Source organism: Leopardus geoffroyi, chromosome A2 (genome assembly GCF_018350155.1).
Source record: "Leopardus geoffroyi isolate Oge1 chromosome A2, O.geoffroyi_Oge1_pat1.0, whole genome shotgun sequence".
NCBI classification, from domain to species: Eukaryota; Metazoa; Chordata; class Mammalia; order Carnivora; family Felidae; genus Leopardus; species Leopardus geoffroyi.
In genome coordinates, this window is record NC_059331.1 from 37,501,695 (window position 1) to 37,523,522 (window position 21,828).

The 21,828-nt window shown below is 40.0% G+C and overlaps 1 protein-coding gene across 15 annotated transcripts in view; it reads left to right on the top strand.

Moving 5' to 3' along the window:
- The window catches only part of MITF (melanocyte inducing transcription factor), a 225,063-nt gene extending 205,098 nt beyond the window's left edge, over window positions 1-19,965 (top strand). For 8 of the 15 annotated variants that reach the window (XM_045493535.1, XM_045493536.1, XM_045493527.1 and 5 more), the window contains 4 exons: window positions 1,180-1,254; window positions 7,074-7,149; window positions 10,514-10,661; window positions 16,371-19,965. In XM_045493535.1, the coding sequence (XP_045349491.1) occupies window positions 1,180-1,254; window positions 7,074-7,149; window positions 10,514-10,661; window positions 16,371-16,772 (701 nt within the window). In that variant the 3' untranslated portion in view covers window positions 16,773-19,965. The remainder of the gene's footprint in view (window positions 1-1,179; window positions 1,255-7,073; window positions 7,150-10,513; window positions 10,662-16,370) is intronic. The other 7 variants (XM_045493529.1, XM_045493537.1, XM_045493530.1 and 4 more) reach the window with 1 other exon arrangement.
- Window positions 19,966-21,828: the final 1,863 nt, after the last annotated feature.

The window sequence follows — 21,828 nt, forward strand, 5'->3', positions numbered from 1 at the left end:
CTTGGGGAGGATGTGGGTGAAGCTACCAGATGGTAGAGAAGTTCACCAGATTGCCTTGGCCAAAGCTGGTCCACAGTTAGTGGGTTGAAGTTGGAAGGCAGAAAACCATGGTGTGTGGCTGGCAAACTGAAAAAAAAAAGGCGGGGAGGGAGGGAGAAATAAAGTGAGAAAACAAAAGATAGTGAAGTGGAGGGTGTATGAATAAAAGCTGTCTGTAGTGCTCATGTGAGAAACAAATAGAAAATCATTTGGATTGAACTTCCCAGTTGAAATAATTTAGCTTCTGAATTATTTATTTGTACATAATAATACATGCATCATACATACATACATACATACATACATACATACATACATACTTTAGTGGCTATGAGTTATGCTAAAAAGGTTTCTATTTTGGGGTAAGATTATGAGTTAAGGTAGTGTAATCTTTCAGATAACTCTTCTGAAAAGGAAATAACAGAGGTTCCAGAAACCCAGGATTAGTCAAAGGACTGTTTCTCTGTTGTTTTGGTTTGCTGTCCTGAAAGGTGCAAAGTAATCCCTCATCACAGAGAACTCACAAGAGTTGCTATGCAAATACATCTTTTCCAATAGAGCTGCTTCCAAATGCTTTAGTACCCTATTCCTCTGTTTGTTTTCATAAACCCAGACTAGGAAAATAGTTGCTCCTAACGATCATAATTTCATTCCAGCAGGGTCTGTTGGAACCTGGCTTCCAGTTCTGAAAAAATGAGTCCATTTCCACCAGTCAGAGAGCCAATGTGATAGCTTTTGTACCCAGTTTTTTATGTCAATGTTACAAAGGCCTCGAAGAAATAACCTCAAAGTTCTGTTGCATGAAAAGAAAATTTCACTCCTGATAATAGAATATCAGCTGCAAATTTCCCTAGTTCTCTGGTTATTTATTTTTCCTCTTGTATGTTTGTAGTGTGTCAGACATTTTTGTTACTGGTCTTTTACCATTTTGTAGAAGCCAAGTCTTTGCATTTATTTCGTAAGTATTGCTTTGGAAAAAATGCAAGCTTTTTAAGAATGATAATTTGAAAAACCCTCTTTGGATTGTTAGAATCTGGTCGGATAAGCTTCTATATATTTAGAAAATGAGGTGTTTTGTAGTTGACATCATTGTGTGCCTTGAACCGTTCCAGTTTCTAATTACTTCATTCACGTGCACAGCGTGTATTTTTCCCACAGAATCTGAAGCGAGAGCATTGGCCAAAGAGAGGCAAAAAAAGGACAATCACAACTTGAGTAAGTTGGTTTTATGTTCATGATATTTGATTGGAGTGGATGTTCCCCTTTATATCAAAATTGTTTGAAATCTTACAGGGGAGGAAATTGATATGTATAGCTGTTATGAAGATATAATTTATGGAAGAAAAATTGTTTTTCAGAGAAAGTAACATATATTTTCCCCATATTTTATCTCCAATCAAATTGCATTTTCTCCAGTGTTCTGAAAAGTATTTACTTTACTTGTTTATAGTAATGGTGTGTGTGTGTGTGTGTGTGTGTGTGTGTGTGTGTGTGTGGTGAGAGGGAGACTTGATCCCCAACTACCCAATTATAAGTGTTGCTCACACTGGAACTTATTAACAAAAGGGGATGATGGGATCACCTTCTCCAGTGAGATTTGAAAGAAAAAAAAAAAAAACACACCTGGAGGGGAGTCAGTGGGTAAGGTACCCTCCCAAATTTCTGACTTTACTTGTGACTTAAAAAAAAAAAGTCTCCTGACATGTAAAAACACGTTTAATTTACTCTTGATCAAATCTTTAAGCTTTTTCCTATGAGAACTTAAGGTTTTTGTTTCATAAACAAAAGTAAAAGAGGCTGCACAGTTAAAAAGAATTTTTCATCTTTTGGCCTCCTGTCTTCTTCTTCCTAAATTGAGTTTTAAGAATGTAATAAGTTATGTATAGACACTTTGTTGTGGTAAAAATGATAGAATTAGACCCGAATTTAAAATGATAGAATAAAGCTAGAATTCTCCTCTGATTCGTAAAAGTCATCATTGTTGGTTTGTTTTTCTTTTTTTTTGTCCAGTTTGTTGTTGATCTTGCCAGTCTCTGCCCATGTGTTTAAGAATACACACACGTGCACATGCACACCGAGAATAAACAGTGGGCTTTTTGGTGTCTGTTTTAACACAAGCAGTATCATGTTATCCATATTTGTTGCTGTTTGCTTTTTTATACTCAGCAGCCTTTCCTGAAGAACCTTTGCAGTTGTTAGTGTAGGTCTGTCTCCTTTTAAAAAACTGTTGTATAGTATTCCATAGCACGGCTGTATGAAATTGAGTGATTCTCCTACTGCTAAGTGTTGAAATTACTTCCAGCTTTTCCCTGTACTTTTTTTTTTTAATGTTTATTCATTTTTGAGAGACAGAGAGTGACAGAGCACGAGAGGAGAAGGGGCAGAGAGAGAGGGAGACACAGAATCAGAAACAGGCTCCAGGCTCCGAGCTGTCAGCACAGAGCCCAACACGGAGCTTGAACTCACAAACTGTGAAATCATGACCTGAGCCAAAGTCGGACGCTTAACTGACTGAGCCACCCAGGTGCTGCCCCCAGTTTTTCCCTGTTCTAAGCAATGCCACAGTGAGCATTTGCACACGCGCCACTCTGTCTGTGTACAGGGGAGTTTCTTTCTCTAGGTCAGGTACTGAGAAAAGGAATTGATGGGTCCCAGAGGGGATGGGTTCTTTCTTTTAATAGATACTGTCCTTCTAGTTCCCATTTCAGCTGGGAGAAGCTCTGCTCCTTTTAACCCAAAGATTGGGAGTAATATTTCTAAGATCTCCTCTGGCTTCCAAGTAATTGTACTCTAAGACATTTGTTCTTTCTATATAACTTAGAATTAAGATCATCAGGCATTACCCAAAACTCCACCTAACTGACCTGTGGAAAACGAAGTTGGATCTTGTCAAAAACAATACCTTTACGTAGGCACCTGAACTCTCAAGTTTAGGGTTGTCAGTAAAATATAAACATGATTAGGTCATACTCTGAGGTCTATAAAAAAAAATCTTAAAATCTCATCTAACCATTAGAAATGAATACTCAAGGGGGGCATGGGTGGCTCAGTTGGTTAAGCATCCGACTTTGGCTCAGGTCAAGATCTCACAGCTCCAGAGTTCGAGCCCGGCGTCAGCCTCTGCTCTCAGCGCAGAGCGCACTTTAGATCCTCTGTCCCCCCTCTCTCTGTCCCTCTCCTGCTTGTGTGCGTGCTCTCTCACCCTCTCTCTCAAAAATAAACATTAAAAAAAAAAAAAGAAATGAGTACTCAAGGTTAGATTGTCCATTGACATAGCTCTTCCTCTTCTAAGAACTTACCTTGTAAAAGTAGTTGCCAAAATGTGCAAAATAATACATTCATTTGTTTACTCATAACTATTTACTGAGCCCTCATTATGTCTGAGGCATTTTTCTACAGAAGTGAACTAGAGAGATAGGCTTCTCACTTATGAGCTTCCATTTGACTCAAGGGCAGACCCAATAGATGAGCAAACGAATACATTAAGGTGGTGTTTTCAGTACAGAACAAAAACCATGATAGAAGTAAAATGTGTATGTGAGCACTGGCCAAAATGTTCATTATACCATTGACAGAGGGAGAAATTAGACATAGTCTAAATATTCATCAGTGGAGTGTTTGTAAATAAATTACAGTATATCCCTATAAAGGATACTCAGTGGCTCTTAAGAAGAATGGGGTTGGTCTTTTTTACCTGATTTACATGGATAGCCACAATATATTACTGAGTGAGAACAGTTAAGTGGCAGATAATATACAGATTATTATCTCAGTATGTAAAAATAATACACTAAGTATGTGTGTGTGTGTGTGTGTGTGTATATATGTGTATATATGTGTATATATGTGTATATATATATGTATATATATGTGTGTATATATATATGTATATATATGTGTGTATATATATATATGTATGTATATATATGTGTGTGTATGTGTGTGTATATATATATATATATTCCTCATAGAACCTTCTATCATCTGCATATTTCATTTGTTTATATATATCATATAATATGCAACATTTAGTATAAAACATTTTGTTTATATTATAGCATATTAAATTATTATATTATGTTATGTTATCATAAATTATATATTACATAAGAAGCAAACGAATGAAATATGCAGATGGTTGAAGGTTCTATGAGGTGACAAAGTACAGGCAACAGGATAGAGTGTCAGATTAGGCATGCAAGGTGGTGGTTCAGTTTTAAATAGGATGGTCAGAGAAGGCTCATAGGTAAATCTGAGGTACTACCTGAGGTTGGTGAGGGCAGAATCATACAGATATTTGGGGAAGGGTGTTCCACTCGGGGTGAACAGCAGTATGAAGTCCTAAAGTGGGAAGTGGATCTCGTTTGGTTGAGGAATTGCAGGAAGCCAGTGGGGCTAATGGGAGGTGGGACACCGGTAAGTCACAACAGAAGATGTGGTCAGAGAGGGAGAGGAGCAGAGCATGAGGTCACAAGGATGGGAGCCCACCAGATCCTTGAGGACCTGGCTTTTGTCTCGGTGAGGTGGGAAATGATTGGCGGGTTTTCAGCAAGGGGTTGGATGCTCTGCCTTAGGTTTTAACGGGATCCCTCTGGCTGTTGTGGTCTAAATAGACCAGAGTGGGTAGGAAGCAGTGGGTGTGGGTGACAGATGGTAGTTAGGAGAATTGCAGTAATCCTTAGGCAAGAGATGATGGTTGCTTCTCTCAGGTAACAGTGGAGGTTGAAAGTGGGCGGATTCTGTAGATCTTTCGAATATAGAGCCAACAGACTTTGATGATGGATCCGATGTGGGATGTGAGAGGAACAGAGGTGTAGAACTGATTCCAAGGTTTTGGCCTAAGTAACTAGAGGAATGGAGTTACAGTGAATGAGGTGGGAAAGGCTGTGGGTGGAGTCGTTTGAGCATGGAAGAACAGGGGCTTGTGTTTGGACTCTTGGGGCTGCCCATTAGACCTCCCTGTGGAAACAACTAGTAGTTGGACATGCGAGTCTGGAGTTTCAGGGACCTGTCTCAGTTGGAAATACAACTGTGGGAGTCATCAGTGTTTGTGTGGCGTAGAAAACCATGAGACGAGATGAGATCATGAGTAAGTGAATATAGATGAAGAAGCGTTCCAAGAACTGTGCCCTGGGCAGGCAGCTTGGTTAGAGAATAAAAATCATCACAAAGGATACGTCAGAAACTTAACAGTGGTCGTATCTGGATCACAGGAAACTTTTACTTCACGTTACGCATTTCAGTGCTGTTTGAATTTTTCTGATTGTTATATGCTTGGAAAAGTAAGAAAGCATGTCATGCTTTTAGTTTTGGGGGAGGTTAGCTACAAGATCAGAGGTCCAAAAATTCCTTCTTTAGAACCAGTGAGTATCAGTGTCTCTGTTTTATAAAAATTTAATGGTAAGGCAGTATTTTAAATGCCTGATTTAATCATAGAAGGGATCCCTCTGCTAAGAAAAAATACAGGATGTGTTGGGAAAGTAGCATATATCATGTACCTAAACGTATGGACTACTAGTAGGTCAAATATAAATGTGTATTAGGTTATATTATGTTTAAAGTAAAATGTTAACTTTTTAATCTGATTTATTAGACCTTAAGTTATTTGGAATTTATTTGCCCGGGTAGGTAAATTAGAAACATTTATTAACCCATATGCTTTACTGTTTCACCCTCCCGAAAGAAGATGATAATTTAGCTACACATGCAACTGAATTGATAAAATAGGGACGCTGTTAGGACGCATGGTGTAGTTAAACAAGCTTAACTTAACTTCTAGGATGTGTTACCCAGCACTGTATCCCCTCAACGCATCTGCCTATTGAACACTTGAAATGCGCTATAGTTCAAATTGTGAGGTGCTGTAACTATAAAATACACACTGGATTTCGGGGCGCCTGAGTGGCTCAGTCAGTTAAGCGTCAGACTCTTGATTTCGGCTCAGGTCATGATCTCACGGTTTGTGAGCTCGAGCCTCCCATCGGGCTCTTTGCTGGCAGTGCAGATCCTGCTTGGGATTCTCTTTCTCCCCCTCTCTCTCTGCCCTTTCCTCTGCTCATGCCCTCTCTCTCTCCAAATAAATACAACCTTTAAAAACTATAAAATAAACACTGGATTTCAAAAATTTAGTACAAAGAAAAGAATGTTAAGTATTTAGTTACAATTCATATAGCTTACATGTTGAAAGGATGCGTATATTGGATTTAACAAGATATTCAAATTAATTTTTCCTCTTTCTTTTTACTTCTTCAATGTGATTACTTAGAAAATTTTAAATTACGGAAGTAACTCACATTGTATATATCTGTTGGGCAACACTGGGCCTAGGGCAGGGAGTTTTGTACGGCCGGTAGGCTAAGAATGTTTCTTATGTTTTTAAATGGTTAAAAAAATCAAAAGAGGAATGTTTTGTGATATGTGAGAATTATATAAAATCCAACTTCTGGCACCCAGCGCTTCTTATTAGTCAACTGGCATTGCAAAAAAAAAAAAAGTATCCAGTTAATATTGTCACATTTTGAACGTTGTCAATAAACAAAAGGAACTTATCTTCTCTTTCGTTACATAAGTATCTACATAACATCCTCAGTTTTGCCAGTTTGGCCCTCAAAGCCCAAAGTCCTCATTATCTGGCCCTGTAGAAAATGTTGGTTGCCCCTAGTCTGAATGGTCAGGGTTGAGTTCAGGCTGTTTTCACTTGCTCCTGGGTACCCTTGTCAAGTCCCTAATATCCCCCAAAGTAGTTTTGTCATTTATCATTGAGGAGACTTAACTCCAGTGTCAGGGTGTTATAGAATCAAAGGAGAAATTACAGTCTCATCACTTTGTAAATGATGAAGTTCTGTACAAAGGTAACTCATTTGTTTGGAAGCACTTGAACCTCAGTCCCCAAACCATGATAGTATCTGGAAACCCAGATCCGGAAACACAGCCTTGGGCTGGCCAGGCTAATGCGTACATGGCTTTAACAAGATATGCTACATGTGTATGTGGTGCTGTTACTGACAGTCCCTTCCTGTCCTCTTTTCTTGAAGTTGAAAGAAGAAGACGATTTAACATAAATGATCGCATTAAAGAACTAGGTACTTTGATTCCCAAGTCCAATGATCCGTGAGTACAATTCCATGTTAATCTGCGTTGTATATTTTTGGGGACCTTAATGCTTATTCATATGTTGCAGAAAGGGCACAGTTCTAAAAACCAGAGTCAGGAAGCACCCCCCTGAACCATTGGTTCCACGTCTGGTATAGTTATCCCTTTCCTTGTTAGTCTGGCCAAACTAAAATTTTGAGAGAAATGAACTGAATTGTATTAAAGGGTTATTGGGCATAAGGTCTTCAGCTTTGGATACGAGGAGGTGGCTTTCTGAAATCTGAGACTCCTTGGCAAATGATCACCAAGCTTTTGGAAGAATTCTCTTTAATGGTTGCAGGATAGAGATTTCAGTAGCTGTTCAAGCAAGAGCTGTTGACCATTTGCTGGAGAGCTCAACAGTATCTGTGGGCTGGTATGGGAGACTCCACGTCTAACACTCAACAGCCATACGGTCAAAAAAAATTTTTTTTTTAAGTTGCATGCCCTTTATATGCTTTACCGATCTAGAAAAAAATAATTTTTTAAAATTCTTTCAAGTACTGGTCAGCAGATTTGGATTTCAGCTTCCAGTCTCTGCCCACCTTCCCACCCACACCGCCCCTCTCCCCGTTTCAGATGGAAAACAGTTGTAAAGGTAATTTTCCTACTGTGTCAGCAAGTAGGACAACAAGTACACAATTTTTATCTACTAGAAAGTGACCCGTTTGATGTAAGAGGCAGGAGGATGTATACGTTTTAATGACCCCCAGTGGCATTGTCTGAAATTAGCCTTTGAATAGAACCTTTTAGCTACCTAATAAAATGTAAAGATGAAATCAAGCATTATTCATGCAAGCCTTATTAAATTTGCTATTCACGTTATTGTCAGGGAATTTGTGACAAAATAAAATAAAATCATGGCCCATTGTAAGGTGGCTTTGATGAATGTTCAAGCACAATTTCCATCATCCACATTTTGCTTTGCCAGGTTTCAAGGAAAAGCCATTTTGAAACTCACAACATTCAAATTCTCAGTTCTGCCGCACAAATTTATCCTACTAAGGGGCTGCGACCTTCATTTCCTATAGTCAGTCTTGCATGATAGTTGAAATTGAATTCCCATTTTCCTGTTCTTTATCAGCGTTCACTTTTTAGCATATTCTTTTAAACTGTAGCATGTGAATCTCTTTAGCAACATTATGAAATTATGGGGCTGCAGTGAAAGCCTCTATTTGCATATCTTCTTTCTCTATTGTATTAGAATACTTACGTGTTTATAATCTGAACTGATAACGATCTTTAATTGTAGGCATTGTTTTAAGATAAATGGACTATAATCTCTAATGGGAGTTTTTCCCTACCAGGTTTCTGGAACAGGCTCTGGGGCTGCTACAGAGACACCATCTAGTGAACCAGGGTCTTAGCCCCACACGCTCTCCCCCCCATAGCAGATCCGCTTTCGCTGATTTATATATTGGGAATCTTTATACAGTTCTGTGTGGAAAAAGGGTTGCTCTCATTACAAGAAAAAAAAAGTTTGAAAACCCTTCCTTTAAGCCTAAAAGCCTGATTCATTGGATGTCACAAGGAAGCAAAACCTGAGATAATTGGTTGAAATAGTCACTTCTTAAAAACTGAGTCGCTGCTCACGTGTTTCAACGTGGGTTTTTCAACCTACTGGTCTAGTTGAGGCATCTTTCATTATGGTTACATCCCTCTCTGGCTGCTCAAGTGTTGGTTACTTTGACCTCAGCCCTGAATATTAAACAAGTCTGTGCTCCCTCTATCTCAGCACACCTCCCTGGGTAGCCATCTTTGGTGCTCAGACCCCAGGGATAAACCTCAGGGAATTCTCTAGGGGCCTTAAGTCTGCCTCTCGTGGGAGAATTTCTGTTTTGTTCTTCATCTAATCCATATGAGGATCAATTACTTGGTGGCTTGTTTTAATGGCTCTCCATTCACACATCCCAGCTGATACTTCAATCTGCCTTGAGCAGCTATAGATTATGGGGTAGGAGAGTTTTCATACATTAAGTCGTTTTTTTTTTTTTTTTCATTGTCCTCGTCATCATCATCATGAACACTGTGAAAGAGCTCTGATTAATTTAAAGTACTACAGAAATACCATTTATGTAATTATAATTTCATTCTTAATTATTTTTCTGAGAGTGCTCTAAATTTTTCAGCTCACTTTTACCTACATTTTAATGGTGTTCTTAATTTCCTTATATATGAGTGCATTACAGCTACAGTGATTAAAAACTGAAAGGCACCAAGCTCAGGCTGCCCGGGTTTGAATTCCAAAACAGTCCCTTACTAGATATGTGATCTTGGGGAAGATGCTTGAATTCTTGTACTTGATTTTCCTCGTCTGTTAAAAAAAAAAAAAAAAAAAAGGCGGAGTGGGTGGCGGGGGGGGGGGGTTTGGATCAGAATATTCCTACCTAGTCTTCTTGTTCTAAGACCTCAGCCACGTAAGAAGAACGATATTGTGGTTTAGTACGTGGAAGTCTGGAGCCAGATTCTCTAGGCTTCCTGGCTCTACTGTGTGACCTAGCTGTGTGACCTTGGGCCCTTTACCTCTCTGTGCCTTTTTTTACCCGATCCATAAAATGGGGATAATATCAGTGCCTAGCCATTGAGGTAGTTACAATTAAATGAGCTGTAAAACACCTTAAAATGTACCCCCATAGTAAAAGGTATTTAAAGGTAGCCGTGATAATTCTCATGTTGAGCCCTTACCACAATGCCTGCTCCATCATTTGAATCGCATTCTAAACTTTTCATAGCACCTTCAGGTAACAAGCTTCCTTATAGTCTAGTAACATACCTGTGAGGCTGCTCATACATGTGTAGTATCACCATTTTATAGATGAAGTAATTGGGACACAGAGAGAGGTTAGATAACTTGTCCATGAATATTCATGAGAAAATCCAAGGATACATCTTTTAAGCTTCACACAGTCAAGTAGTAGGATCTCATGGAATTTTTTTTTTTTAACTGTAGCTTATTCTGTCTGTCTGAATGAGTTAACATTGGTAGTCCTAGAAACCTTTAACTATTTAATATAGTTTTTAAGAATACTGATTATTGTAATCAACAGACCTAAATCTAAGTCCTGGCTATACCCTATAGTAATTCTGTGACCAAGGGCAAGGTGAAGAGTGTCTTGTTTCAACACGTGCACAACGTCCCTCCCATTCAAGGCACTTGTTTGGGTTAAGATCATGCATAAGAAGTGGGTGGACAGCATCTGGCACATGGCAAGCGCGTGATGAATGACAGCTGTCATCAGCTTGCCGTTGTTACCAGGCCTTTAGAGATGGAGTGCACTGCATCATGGATCCTCAGTGTGCCTCCAGTCCTGAGAAAGGCTGCTCTCTTCTGTCTTGGTTACAGAGACATGCGCTGGAACAAGGGAACCATTTTGAAAGCCTCTGTGGACTATATTCGAAAGTTGCAACGAGAACAGCAACGTGCAAAGGAACTTGAAACCCGACAGAAGAAACTGGAGCATGCCAACCGGCACTTGTTGCTCAGGATACAGGTACGGGCACGTACGAAGCGCCACCGACTTGGAGGTTGGGAGGGGGAGGCTGTCTAACAAGCCATGGGGGACTTGACGTACACGATCCTCGTACAGTAGGCAGTCGTTATTCGTGGATTCCCAATTTGCGAATTTGCCTACTCGTTAAAAATTTGCTGTAACTCCAAGATCCACATTTGGGGTGCCTTCATGGTTATTGGTGGATATGCTCAGAGGGGCAGATTTGAGTTAAGGTTGAACAAGGCATTGACCTGCTGTCTTCTTTCAGCTCACACTATACACAAGCATCCTTTTTGTGGGCCTTAGTCCCATGCTTTTTTCACATTTTTGTGGGTTTCATGGGTGAGTTTTGCTGCTTAAAACGGCCCCCAAGTGTAGTGCTGAAGTTGTCTGGTGTCCAAAGCGCGAGAAGGCCGTGCTGTGTCTTATGGAGATAAGTTTCCTTCATATGTGACTTGCAGCGCTGTTGGCTGTGAGTTTGATGTTAATGCATCAATGTTATATATTAAATAAGGTCTCTTTAAACCTAAAATAAGGTTGCATTATGGATCAGTTGATGAAAATGTTGTGTCTGGACACTCACAGAAACCTAACCCCATATTTCCTCTGGGAATAATCATTTGGTATCTACTGAATCAGGGTTCAGAGTGACTTCATAGAACGTGACTGTCTTAGTCTGTTTGGGCTGCTGTAACAAAAATACTATAGACTGGGTGACTTTCACAACAAAGATTATGTGTCAAAATTCTGGAGACTCAGAGTCCAAGATCAAGGTGCAGGTAGATTCAGTGTCTGATGACAGTCTACTTTCTGTTTCATAGGCCGCTGTAGTCTGTAGTCTCACTGGGTGCTAACATGGCAGTGGAGGGAGGGAACTCTCTGGTGTCTCTTTTATAAGGGCACGAATCCCATTCATGAGGACTCCACCCTCATGACCTAATCACAGTCCAAAGCCCTACCTCCAGACATATCACATTAGGGATTAGATTTCAACAAATGAGTTTTCGGGAGGGGAGGGATGCATTCAGTCTATCGCAATGATTACCTCAAATAATGAGAACTGAGCATAGTTGTTGAATGCCAAGATGCCTTAGGATTTGGTGGAGTTATGTAGTCTATGGTCAAAGCCCATGTTTGTAGGGAACTTGAGGACTTCCAGAAGATCTTATCCTCAAGATACAAATTTTAGAAATAGTTACAGATAGTGAAGTTATACTATATGTGTCTGTAACTTACACTATTCATTCTTAGAGGGAGAAATACTAATTTTAATGAAGAGTAGAATTCATCTGTCATTCTGTGTATTTACTGTAGGTACAAGGGTGAATTGTGAGATGGGACAGTCTTTCTGTAGTATCAGCTCTTGGTACTTCTCTTAAGCCCTTGGTCTCTCATGCTGAGTGTAAACATAGCTTCCTCTGAAACTGTCTTGAAGAAGAGAAAGAACAACAGGCTCTGCCAATGACCAAAGGAGTTTGCAGGAGTGATTCTCATTTACCTGCTGACTCTGCGTGCAGGCCACCAGTAAGAAGCAATTAACATAACACATTCTTCTTGAGTAGATGGACCTGCCTTTTACCATTTTTTCAGGTGCCCAGTGCAACTGTTTGTGAAACACCAAAGCACAGCCTGACCCTTCAGACAGCGTTGGGTGTCAGCTGGTGGTGTTAATCCTGGACACTGAACCGCTTTAACAGAGTAATTCATTTATAGTAATAGTCTCCGATCTTTTGAATGCCCCACAGCACTGTTGACATTTCCATGAATGTCACTTCTTTCATTTCAGCCCTGGGTGGGGGTGGCAGAAGACGATTCTCCTCTAGGGGGTGCATTTTAGAATGTCCGTAGTGCAGTAGAGATTGCTTGTCATTTGAAGATAGCTTTTTTTATGATCTTTTTTTTTTTTTTTTTGGTTTTTGTTTGCTTCATGTTCGATCTCTTCAGTTAGTAGCCATACGTCTTTTTCTCTTGAACTTAACATTCCCATTTATAAAAACAGCTCCTCCTAATGTGTTATTTCCTTCTAGAAATGTTAAAACACAGGAACTGTTTTGAAAGAGAGGCTAGGTTTTGTTTTAAGCTTCCCAACGTGTCTCTTCATGTGGAATGGAATATTGTGAAATGTGTGGATTGGAAATTCCACAGTGATGATGTCTTGGGTTTCTTCCAGTGACCCTGTGAGGCAGCCTTTCGAACTTTTGCCTATCACGGAAAACGTTATTAATTAGGAAAGCACGGCCATGCAGTGAGCCTGAGGTCTCCAGATGAGATTTATCACATTATTTAGAAATCTAAGTAACGCTTTAATCAGCTGATAAACATTTTTAATTAAACAACAAAAGATCAGAGTAAGATGTTTGCCTCTTTTAATCCAGCTGTTTTTTTTTTTTTTTTTTTTTTTTCAAAAGACGATCTTCATGTGTGGGGAGCTGTTCTTATTAGCATGTTGGTGTAGATTTACAATAGTGCTTGTTTTCAGGTTGGGCCTAAGGGCTTCCTTTCATTTTTACTCTAAGTGATGCATGCAGAAATTTTCACAGAAGAAAGAGCTTGAAGCCTTCGTATCATTGGAACTGTAATTTTATTAAAGAGCCCAAGGCTTTAAAATGATGCCTGGAGAGACTTGTGTTTCTGGAGATTGTGCACAGGAACATGCACATACTTGGGTGACATCTCAGGCTCCCATCTCTTATTTGTCATGCATCCAGAGAACGATCTTGCAAATTGAATGGTCTTGACTACAGACTGAACGTGACTTTTCAGGAACATGTGTTTCGAGGCTCGTGGGCAGAGATTGGATGGCCGGGCCACGTTGGAGGCTACTCTTCCCTCCTTCATGAGGCAAGGTGACTTGCTTCAGATTTATTTTCTGTCAGTATCACGTTAGGGTACACGGCAAGCTTAGAAAGGATCGCCTCGGCATGTAGAAGCAGAATGTTCATCGAGAGTCAGTTGGGTTCATCCTAAGAGGGTCCAGGGAAAATCACTAAGAATGGAAAGAGCTTGCTTGGGAGGCATTTTGAGGTAACGAGCCAGGGGAGGCAAGGCTGTGACACTTAGGAGGTGCGTCAGTCTGCTCAGGCTGCCATAACAAATACCACAGGCAGGGCGGCTTAAACACCACAAAGAAACATAGCCTCTCAGGGTTCTGGAGGCTAGAAAGCCAAGGTCAGAATGTGGGCAGAGTTGGTTTTTCTGTCCTTCTCTTAGAGGCTGCCTTTTCCTTGTGTTTTCCCTGGGTATGTCTCTGTGTCCGAGTCTCCTTAGGAGGACATTGGTCCTTTTGGATGTTGGACTAGAACCCACCCACAGGACCTCCTTTAATTTAATTACCTCTTTAAAAAAAGCATCTCCAGGATCACCTGGGTGGCTCACTTGGTTAAGCATCCGACTTCAGGTCAGGTCATGATCTCACAGTTCATGGGTTCAAGCCCAGCATTGGGCTCTGTGCTGACCGTGTGGAGCCTACTTTGGATCCTCTGTCTCCCTCTCTCTCTTCCCCTCCCCTGCTCTTCTCTCTCTCTCTCTCTCTCACTCTCTGAAAAATAAATAAACATTAAAACAAAAACACTATCTCCAAGTCACATTCTGAGGGGTTGGGGTTAGCACTTGAACCTATGAGTTTTTCAGTTCACCCCATAATGGGAAGGATGTGAAGAAAGTGTAGAAAGAGATTATTCACCCTCCCTATAAGAACTTTCTTTTGGGATAACAACAAACAAACAAACGAACAGCAGCAAAAAAAAAAACAAAAACTAAAAATAAGTGAAAACTTCCCTTGGCCTTGGTAAGGTGAATTAAGCAATGTTTCTCAAACCTAAGTTACTTGTGTAGAACTTTTGTCACTACTACCCAGACTTTATCAGCTCATGGTACCCTTAGTACCTTGGTAATTTTTCCCTGCGTCCTAGACCAAAGAAATATGGACCATTTCTTTGTTAGGTCCAAACAGCTCATGGAATATTTAGGTCCTACCAACTTAGCAGCCATTGGAAATTATAAAATCTATAAACCGAAAGCAAAACACTAGCATTTTTATTTTATTTTTAAATAACCACATTACCTACTAATGGGATACATGTGTCTATTGGCCACCACACAGCTTCTGTGGTCTTGGAATCCGATTGGACAGTGCCACCCTCATGTCTCACTCCTTGATTTTCAAGCAATTCTTCCTTTTTTGTTTTATCGCAGCAACCGTGGAAGACTTGGCTTTGCAGTGATTATGATGTGATGGAAAACAGTGTAGCGCCACCTAATGCTGAAACTGTGAACTGTCTTGAATTTGGTAGTTCTCAGAGTAGTGCACTATTTCCCTGGGTATTAAAAAAAAATGTTTTTAATGTTTATTTTTGAGAGAGAGAGAGATAGAGAAAGAGAGAGATAGAGAGTAAGGGAGGGACAGAGAGAGACACACACACAGAGAATCCGAAGCAGGCTCCAGGCTCTGAGCTGTCAGCACAGAGCCCGACGCAGGGCTCGAACTCACAGACCACAAGATCATGTCCTTAGCCAAAGTCAGACACTTAACTGTCTGAGCCACACAGGCGCCCCTCCCTGGGTATTTAAAAATGTGTCAGTGTCCTGGATGTGTGTGCACAGTGGAGGGACCCCAGAACTATATTATTTACCAAATGTTTTCCTTTAATCTCACATTTTGAAATTTTATTTTCATGTTTATTTTTATTTTCATGTTTTTAAAAATTTATCTTCATGAATATTGATATCTCAGTCTCTCTATCATTAATAGATAATGAAATGCATATACCACCTAAAAACCATGTCCTTATATGATCCGTGGTTCCTATACTCTTAAGAAATAGTATTTATTAATTTAATGTTTTTTGACATTTATTCAGTTTTGAGAGACATAGAGTGACCGGGGGAGGGGCAGAGAGAGAGGGAGACATAGAATCCAAAGCAGGCTCCAGGCTCTGAGCTGTCAGCACAGAGCCCAACATGGGGCTCCAACCCACGAACCATGAGATCATGACCTGAGCTGAAGTCGGATGCTTAACCGACTAAGCCACCCAGGCACCCCAGCATTTATTAATTTGAAAGAACAAAATAATTGTTTTCATAATGTATTGGGTTTTTTCCCCTCTAAATGTCTGATTCTTTTTTAATACTTTACTTTTTTAGAGAAGTTTTATTTATATTTTTTTAAATTTTTTTTAATGTTTATTTATTTTTGAGACAGAGAGAGACAGAGCATGAGTGGAGGAGGGTAGAAAGAGAGAGGAAGACATAGAATCCGAAGCAGGCTCCAGGCTCTGAGCCGTCAGCACAGAGCCCGACGTGGGGCTCGAACTCATGAGCTGTGCGGTCATGACCTGAGCTGAAGTCGGACACCCAACCGACTGAGCCACCCAGGTGCCCCTAGAGAAGTTTTAGGTGCACAGGAAAATTGAGAAGGCAAAGGGATTCCCCATGTACTTCTTGCTCTCCCACGTGTACAGCCTCTGGAGCTGTCACCATCCCCCGTCAGAGTGGTACATTCACTGTCACTGATGGACCTATACTGCACAACGCTGCCCCCCAAGTCCCCCTTTACACTAACGTTCACTGTCAGTGTTGTGCATCCTATGAGTTGGAGCAAATGCAGAATGACCTGTATGCCTCATTATAGTATCCTATACAGTGCTTTCACTGCCTAAAATCCTTTGTACTCCCCCTTTTTAAGCATCTGATTGTTTGCTTTTATTTTAGGAACTTGAAATGCAGGCTCGAGCTCATGGACTTTCGCTCATCCCATCCACGGGCCTCTGCTCTCCAGATTTGGTGAATCGGATCATCAAGCAAGAACCCGCTCTTGAGAACTGCAGCCAAGACCTCCTTCAGCACCACGCAGACCTCCCTTGTACGACGACACTCGATCTCACAGATGGCACCATCACCTTCAACAACAACCTTGGAGCTGGGACCGAAAGCAACCAGGCCTATAGCGTCCCCACGAAAATGGGATCCAAACTGGAAGACATCCTGATGGATGACACTCTTTCTCCCGTTGGCGTAACTGACCCACTCCTTTCGTCGGTGTCTCCCGGAGCCTCCAAAGCCAGCAGCCGAAGGAGCAGCATGAGCATGGAAGAAACCGAGCATGCTTGTTAGCAGGCCCTCCCTGCTCTGCGCTGTCCAAAACTGCTTCCTTTCTTGATTCGTAGGTTTCATAATTTACCTGAAGGGGTTTTCTTGATAATTTTCCTTTAATATGAAAAAATTTTTTTTCATGCTTTACCAATAGCCCAGGATATATTTTATTTTTAGAATTTTGTGAAACGGACTTGTATATTCTATTTTACAACTACAAATGCCTCCAAAGTATTGTACGATAAGTGTGCAGTATCTGTGAACTGAATTCACCCCGGACTCTAGCTTTCTGAGCAAGAGGATTTTTGCATCAGAGAAATTTCTGTCCATTTTTATCCAGGGGAGACTTGGTTTGAGATTTTTATGCCTGTGACATCTTTGGAAATTAAATGTCAAGTTTAATCGAAAGAATGTAAACCAACCAAATAAAAGAAACCCAGAGAGAAAGAGATTGAGGAAAGAGAAGAAGAAAAGAAATCCACACTAACCCTTTTTTTAGTTTGTAAATGTATTGATTCATTGGTACTGCCTTAAAGATCCAGTACCGTTCTAACGCCATTTAGTCTTTCTGCTGCGAACTATTTAAGGCAATACAATATTCTGTAAAAGAAAAAAAAAGTGCAACCAATTTTGTGAGGATTGTCTGGTTAGAAAATGTAACTGCTCTACCATACTTAGGTGCAAGTGAAATTGAAGGGTTAGAGACCAAGGATCTGAAACATGGGGTCTCATCTTGCTGTCCTTCACTCTCTGCTCTGATTACAGTTACCCTCATCCATGAGTGTGATTCTATTTTCCCTAACCTATATTTTATTTTGAAAAGGAAATGCATGTCCTCTCAAAGGAACATATTGAGGAGCCCTGAAAGTTGTCCTATTTGTTTCTCCCTCCCCCCCCACTCTTCAATTTCACTTTCGATAAGAAAACCAAACTGGGCACATTTCTAATCAGCTTTCCTATTTTTATTTTTAAATTATGTTTTCCTGTTCATTTGATTTGTACAGATTCTTTATTATCATCGTTCTTTTCCATATGTTTGTATTAATTTGTAAGAGTATGCATCTTAAAATGGCAAGGTTTCAATATTTTTACAACTCACTCGTGGTTTTCCGCATTCTTTGTACACACGTGAAAGAAAACTTTTATGCAAGGTCTTGTGTTTCAAGAGAGCTTTGCGAATATTTTGTATATGACAGTCTCACTCAGAACTGTTTTTTTCCACACATTTAAGGTGTAGTATTAATAGGTGAAAACCAGCTTTCTAGAGAGAATAAACTTGCATATTTATTTTTAGTGATATAAAAGTAGCAATATTCTTGGAGACTGATAACCATAGCGTTAATACGCCCATTGTAGTCACTTAAATTGGGGTTCATTTCAGCAAACTTGCTGAATTTTCTTGAAGGAGCGAAATACTGTGTTGGCAAATTACTGTTACTTGATAACAGTGTTTTAACAAGCAGCGACGTTGTAAGTTAGTCTCAGTGCATTATCTTGTGTAGTCCTATGCAATAATAGTATAGTGTTACATGTAATCTATCTGGCCTACGTGTTTTATACAGCTGACATACGGTGTTAAGAGCCAGGCTGTTGAATGGAATTTCTCAGTAGCAGCCTACAATTGAATAGCAAGGGGCATAAAGCATATCCATTCAGAATGAAGTGCCTTAAATATAGCAGTAGTCTTTTTTGGACTAGCACTGACTGAACTGTAATATAGGAGACAGTTTCAAGATGGTATCTATAGTCAAGAGGATCATGGAGCATGGTGCCTATGTAGACAATATAAGAGCTTCCAATTTTCCTTCAGATATTTTTAATATTAAATATATTTTAGTGACAGAGTGCCAACTTCTTTCATCAGGAAACCTTATTCAGGAGGTTTTTTTTTTTTTTTTTTTTTTTTAAAGAAAACGAGTTTAAATATCAAATCTGAATTGGTGGATGGGTATTGGATGGTTCAAAGCGAAGGTGTGATTGTCAGGTGTTTGAATGGATGGCTTCCATGAAAATAATCGACTGCATAGTTCCCATGCACGTCGGGCAACGAGAATCCTTGGAGACATTGATGATGCTATCAGTTTTATAGCTTTATTACTTAAGGGGGTAGGGAAAATTAATTCCCATTCTTTCAGTCCCCTTAATTGTATAGCTCTTTTCCTAGAATAGTGATGCAGATTTGCATGAACAGCTAACTGTACCATAGTGTTCATTGATACAATCATAGCATTGTCTGGTTTTCTCTTCATATCTCTATGGGGGGAGGGGAGCCGGGTGAAGAAGTCAAAGATCGCGATGGTATGATGCTTCTTTTCTTTAGCTGATTTTGAGGGTTCTTAAAAAATGGTGCAAGGTTGCGTAGCCCCTGGCCCAGGGAAGGTGACCAGGGCCAAGTGACCTCATAGAAAGCTCTGTTGAGAGGAAGCATGGCATCTTGTACCACTGTCCTGACTTTCGCAACTCCTGAGCTCACTGTTGCCTGCTTCCCCATCCCCCTCTTCTTAAGAGACAATTTCTGGGATTGGCGGGTGAGTAAGCCCAGGAGAATGCTGCAGCCTCGGGGGTGGTTTTATTTCTTTCTTTTTTGCCAAATCGAGTGTGGATTTGTTGTAGGGACTAGTTAAGCCAAGAAGCGGTGGTTTGGGGTCGCCGTTTGTGACGAGAGAATGATCCACACCACTCCCCCCATCCCCGAGAGCAGACTGGTGCCTCGGGGTTGGGCCTCCATGTGGAGGGACCAAAATGCCAAACTTGCCCACCTGCCTCTGGGTAAGGCAACGGAAACACCAAACCTTTTGACTTTGCCAAAAACCCTACAACCAACCTGGTCATACATAGGATGACAAAGTTCTTTCTGGTTGTTTTTTAAATAATAAAGCAATAAGAGCAAATAAAATACATAGGAAGTTAAGAGATATAAAATAAAGCACAAAGGAATGCACTTATTAATATTTTTTAAAAATGCACTGGGGAAAAGTTGGTGTTGATAACAGTATATTAAAAAAACCCTATGTCTTGAAAAAATGACAAATGACTGTCTCTTGCGGACGCTTGGTACTGTAATGTTAATAATATAGTCACCTGCTGTTGGATGCAGCAATAATTTCTGTATGGTCCATAGCACTGTATATTATGGATCGATATTAATGTATCCGATGAAATAATTGAACTGTTGTTCTTGATAGCCTCATTAAAGCATTTGGTTTTTCACATAGTGGTGGCCAGTTTTTTTTTAGTTAATTGACAATCTTGAATATTGCTTGCCTTATCAGGAATGGTAGCACACGCTTTCTTCTGATTTTACGAATAACAAATTGCATGAGAAATTTTAAAATGCCAGTAAGTACTTTTTTGGTTTTAAATGCCATTCTAAGATATTACTTTTTGGTTTTAAACATTTTTTGATTATGACTTGCACTCAGATGAACTATAATTATACAGCTTTTTTCCCCCTCTGAATTTGGGGGAGATTTTAAACTCCCAGATGCCAAGAATTCATTTTACATATAGGAGTTTTATTTAACATGTTTTAGTGAGAGGTGGCTTTACAAAAAGAGAAATTGTCGGAGAAGCCCTTGCATATTTACGAAAAAGATACTGGGTTTTTAAAATACAAATTTACAATAATGAAAGCTTAATATACCCAGGTTGCCAGCTCCTGGCTGTATTTTTTTTAAATACAGCACTTAGGAATCATTTGATAAATGTTGGATTTGACTTGGGAAGTGTCAGACAAAACATGTCTTTATTCCCCAGCTAGACCTTAAACTTCTGCCCTCTCTAAAACATTTTCTGGTTTAACCTCTGGAGAAAATGCGCAAGAAACTTCCTGTAATGCTTCTGATCTGATTGTCAGCTTTTTCTTAAATTTGATTTTTTTTCCCTTAAATTGTAATATACAATAATCAAACCCTTTCTTTTTCAGAGTTATTTGAATTATTTATATTTCCCATAGAAATGTGATTGTGTGATGCCTTAAAAATGTGCAAAAGTAGGAAGATTTCCTCTCTGAACAAGAGGTTTTCTGGGCACCGCCGAAAGCAGGTAAGTTGAAGGTTGAAGCTCAGTATCTCAGGATGTCTACCGCAGAACCTTAACACTGACCTGTCATTTGCCGGTTCACATTCACTTCACAGTCTTCTTGGATCCTTCATCTCTAGCTTCCCCCTGCCGAAGGAAAAGAAAAGAACGCATACTGTGTGTTAGAGCACTGTTACCTGATCATCAGACATTTGCCTACAACCTGTATGACTTTCTTTCGTATTCACAGACTTACACATTTCTTAAATGTTTTCCTTAAGCGAACCCTCGTAACAAAGAAGCGTATCTGTGAAGTGACAAACCGTGGACTGCCAGCTCAATGTCCTGAATTTGACTCTTGTCTCTCTGCCCATTTCCAGCTTGTGATTTTGAGCAAGCTACTCAGCGCCTCAGTGCCTCAATTTCCTTTCTGTTCATTGGCCAATAACAATAGCTACCACGTGGGGGTCTTGTGAAGTCCATTCAGAGTAACAGAGTGGAATTTTTGCTTGGCAGCATGTAGTAAATGCTCAGTAAATGGTAACTGCTTTTATGTTGTCGTCATCACCTTCATTATTAAAATGGGACGCGCTCCCTGGACTCCCTCAGGTCAACGTAGGTATCGGCGGCGGCATGCGCTGTTTGAAAAACGCTGCACGTTGGCACAGAGCTAATATTTGTGGGAACTGGCAAGGTGACAGAAGCCACAGGGTACATTAGAGAAGAGGACCTCACTGTATCTAAGACCCTGGATTAGAATATTTTACAGAATAATAAACCCCATTTATCACCTTTTAAAAACATCATCAACACAAATGACCTAAAATTTAATTGGTATTAAATGTGTATAATCTGCACGTGTACCTCTGCCATGAGAATAATTACACTATATTATTCCCAGAAAATGTGCTCTGCTGAAGTTGAAATGTCTATTCTATTCCCTAGAGGATTAAACTTTTTAATCCTTTATGATACACACTGATGTTATGTATCTGAAGAGCGGTGTCTTGCCTATATCCTATCTGTTCACTTTCCTATCAATATTTAAATGATTTTC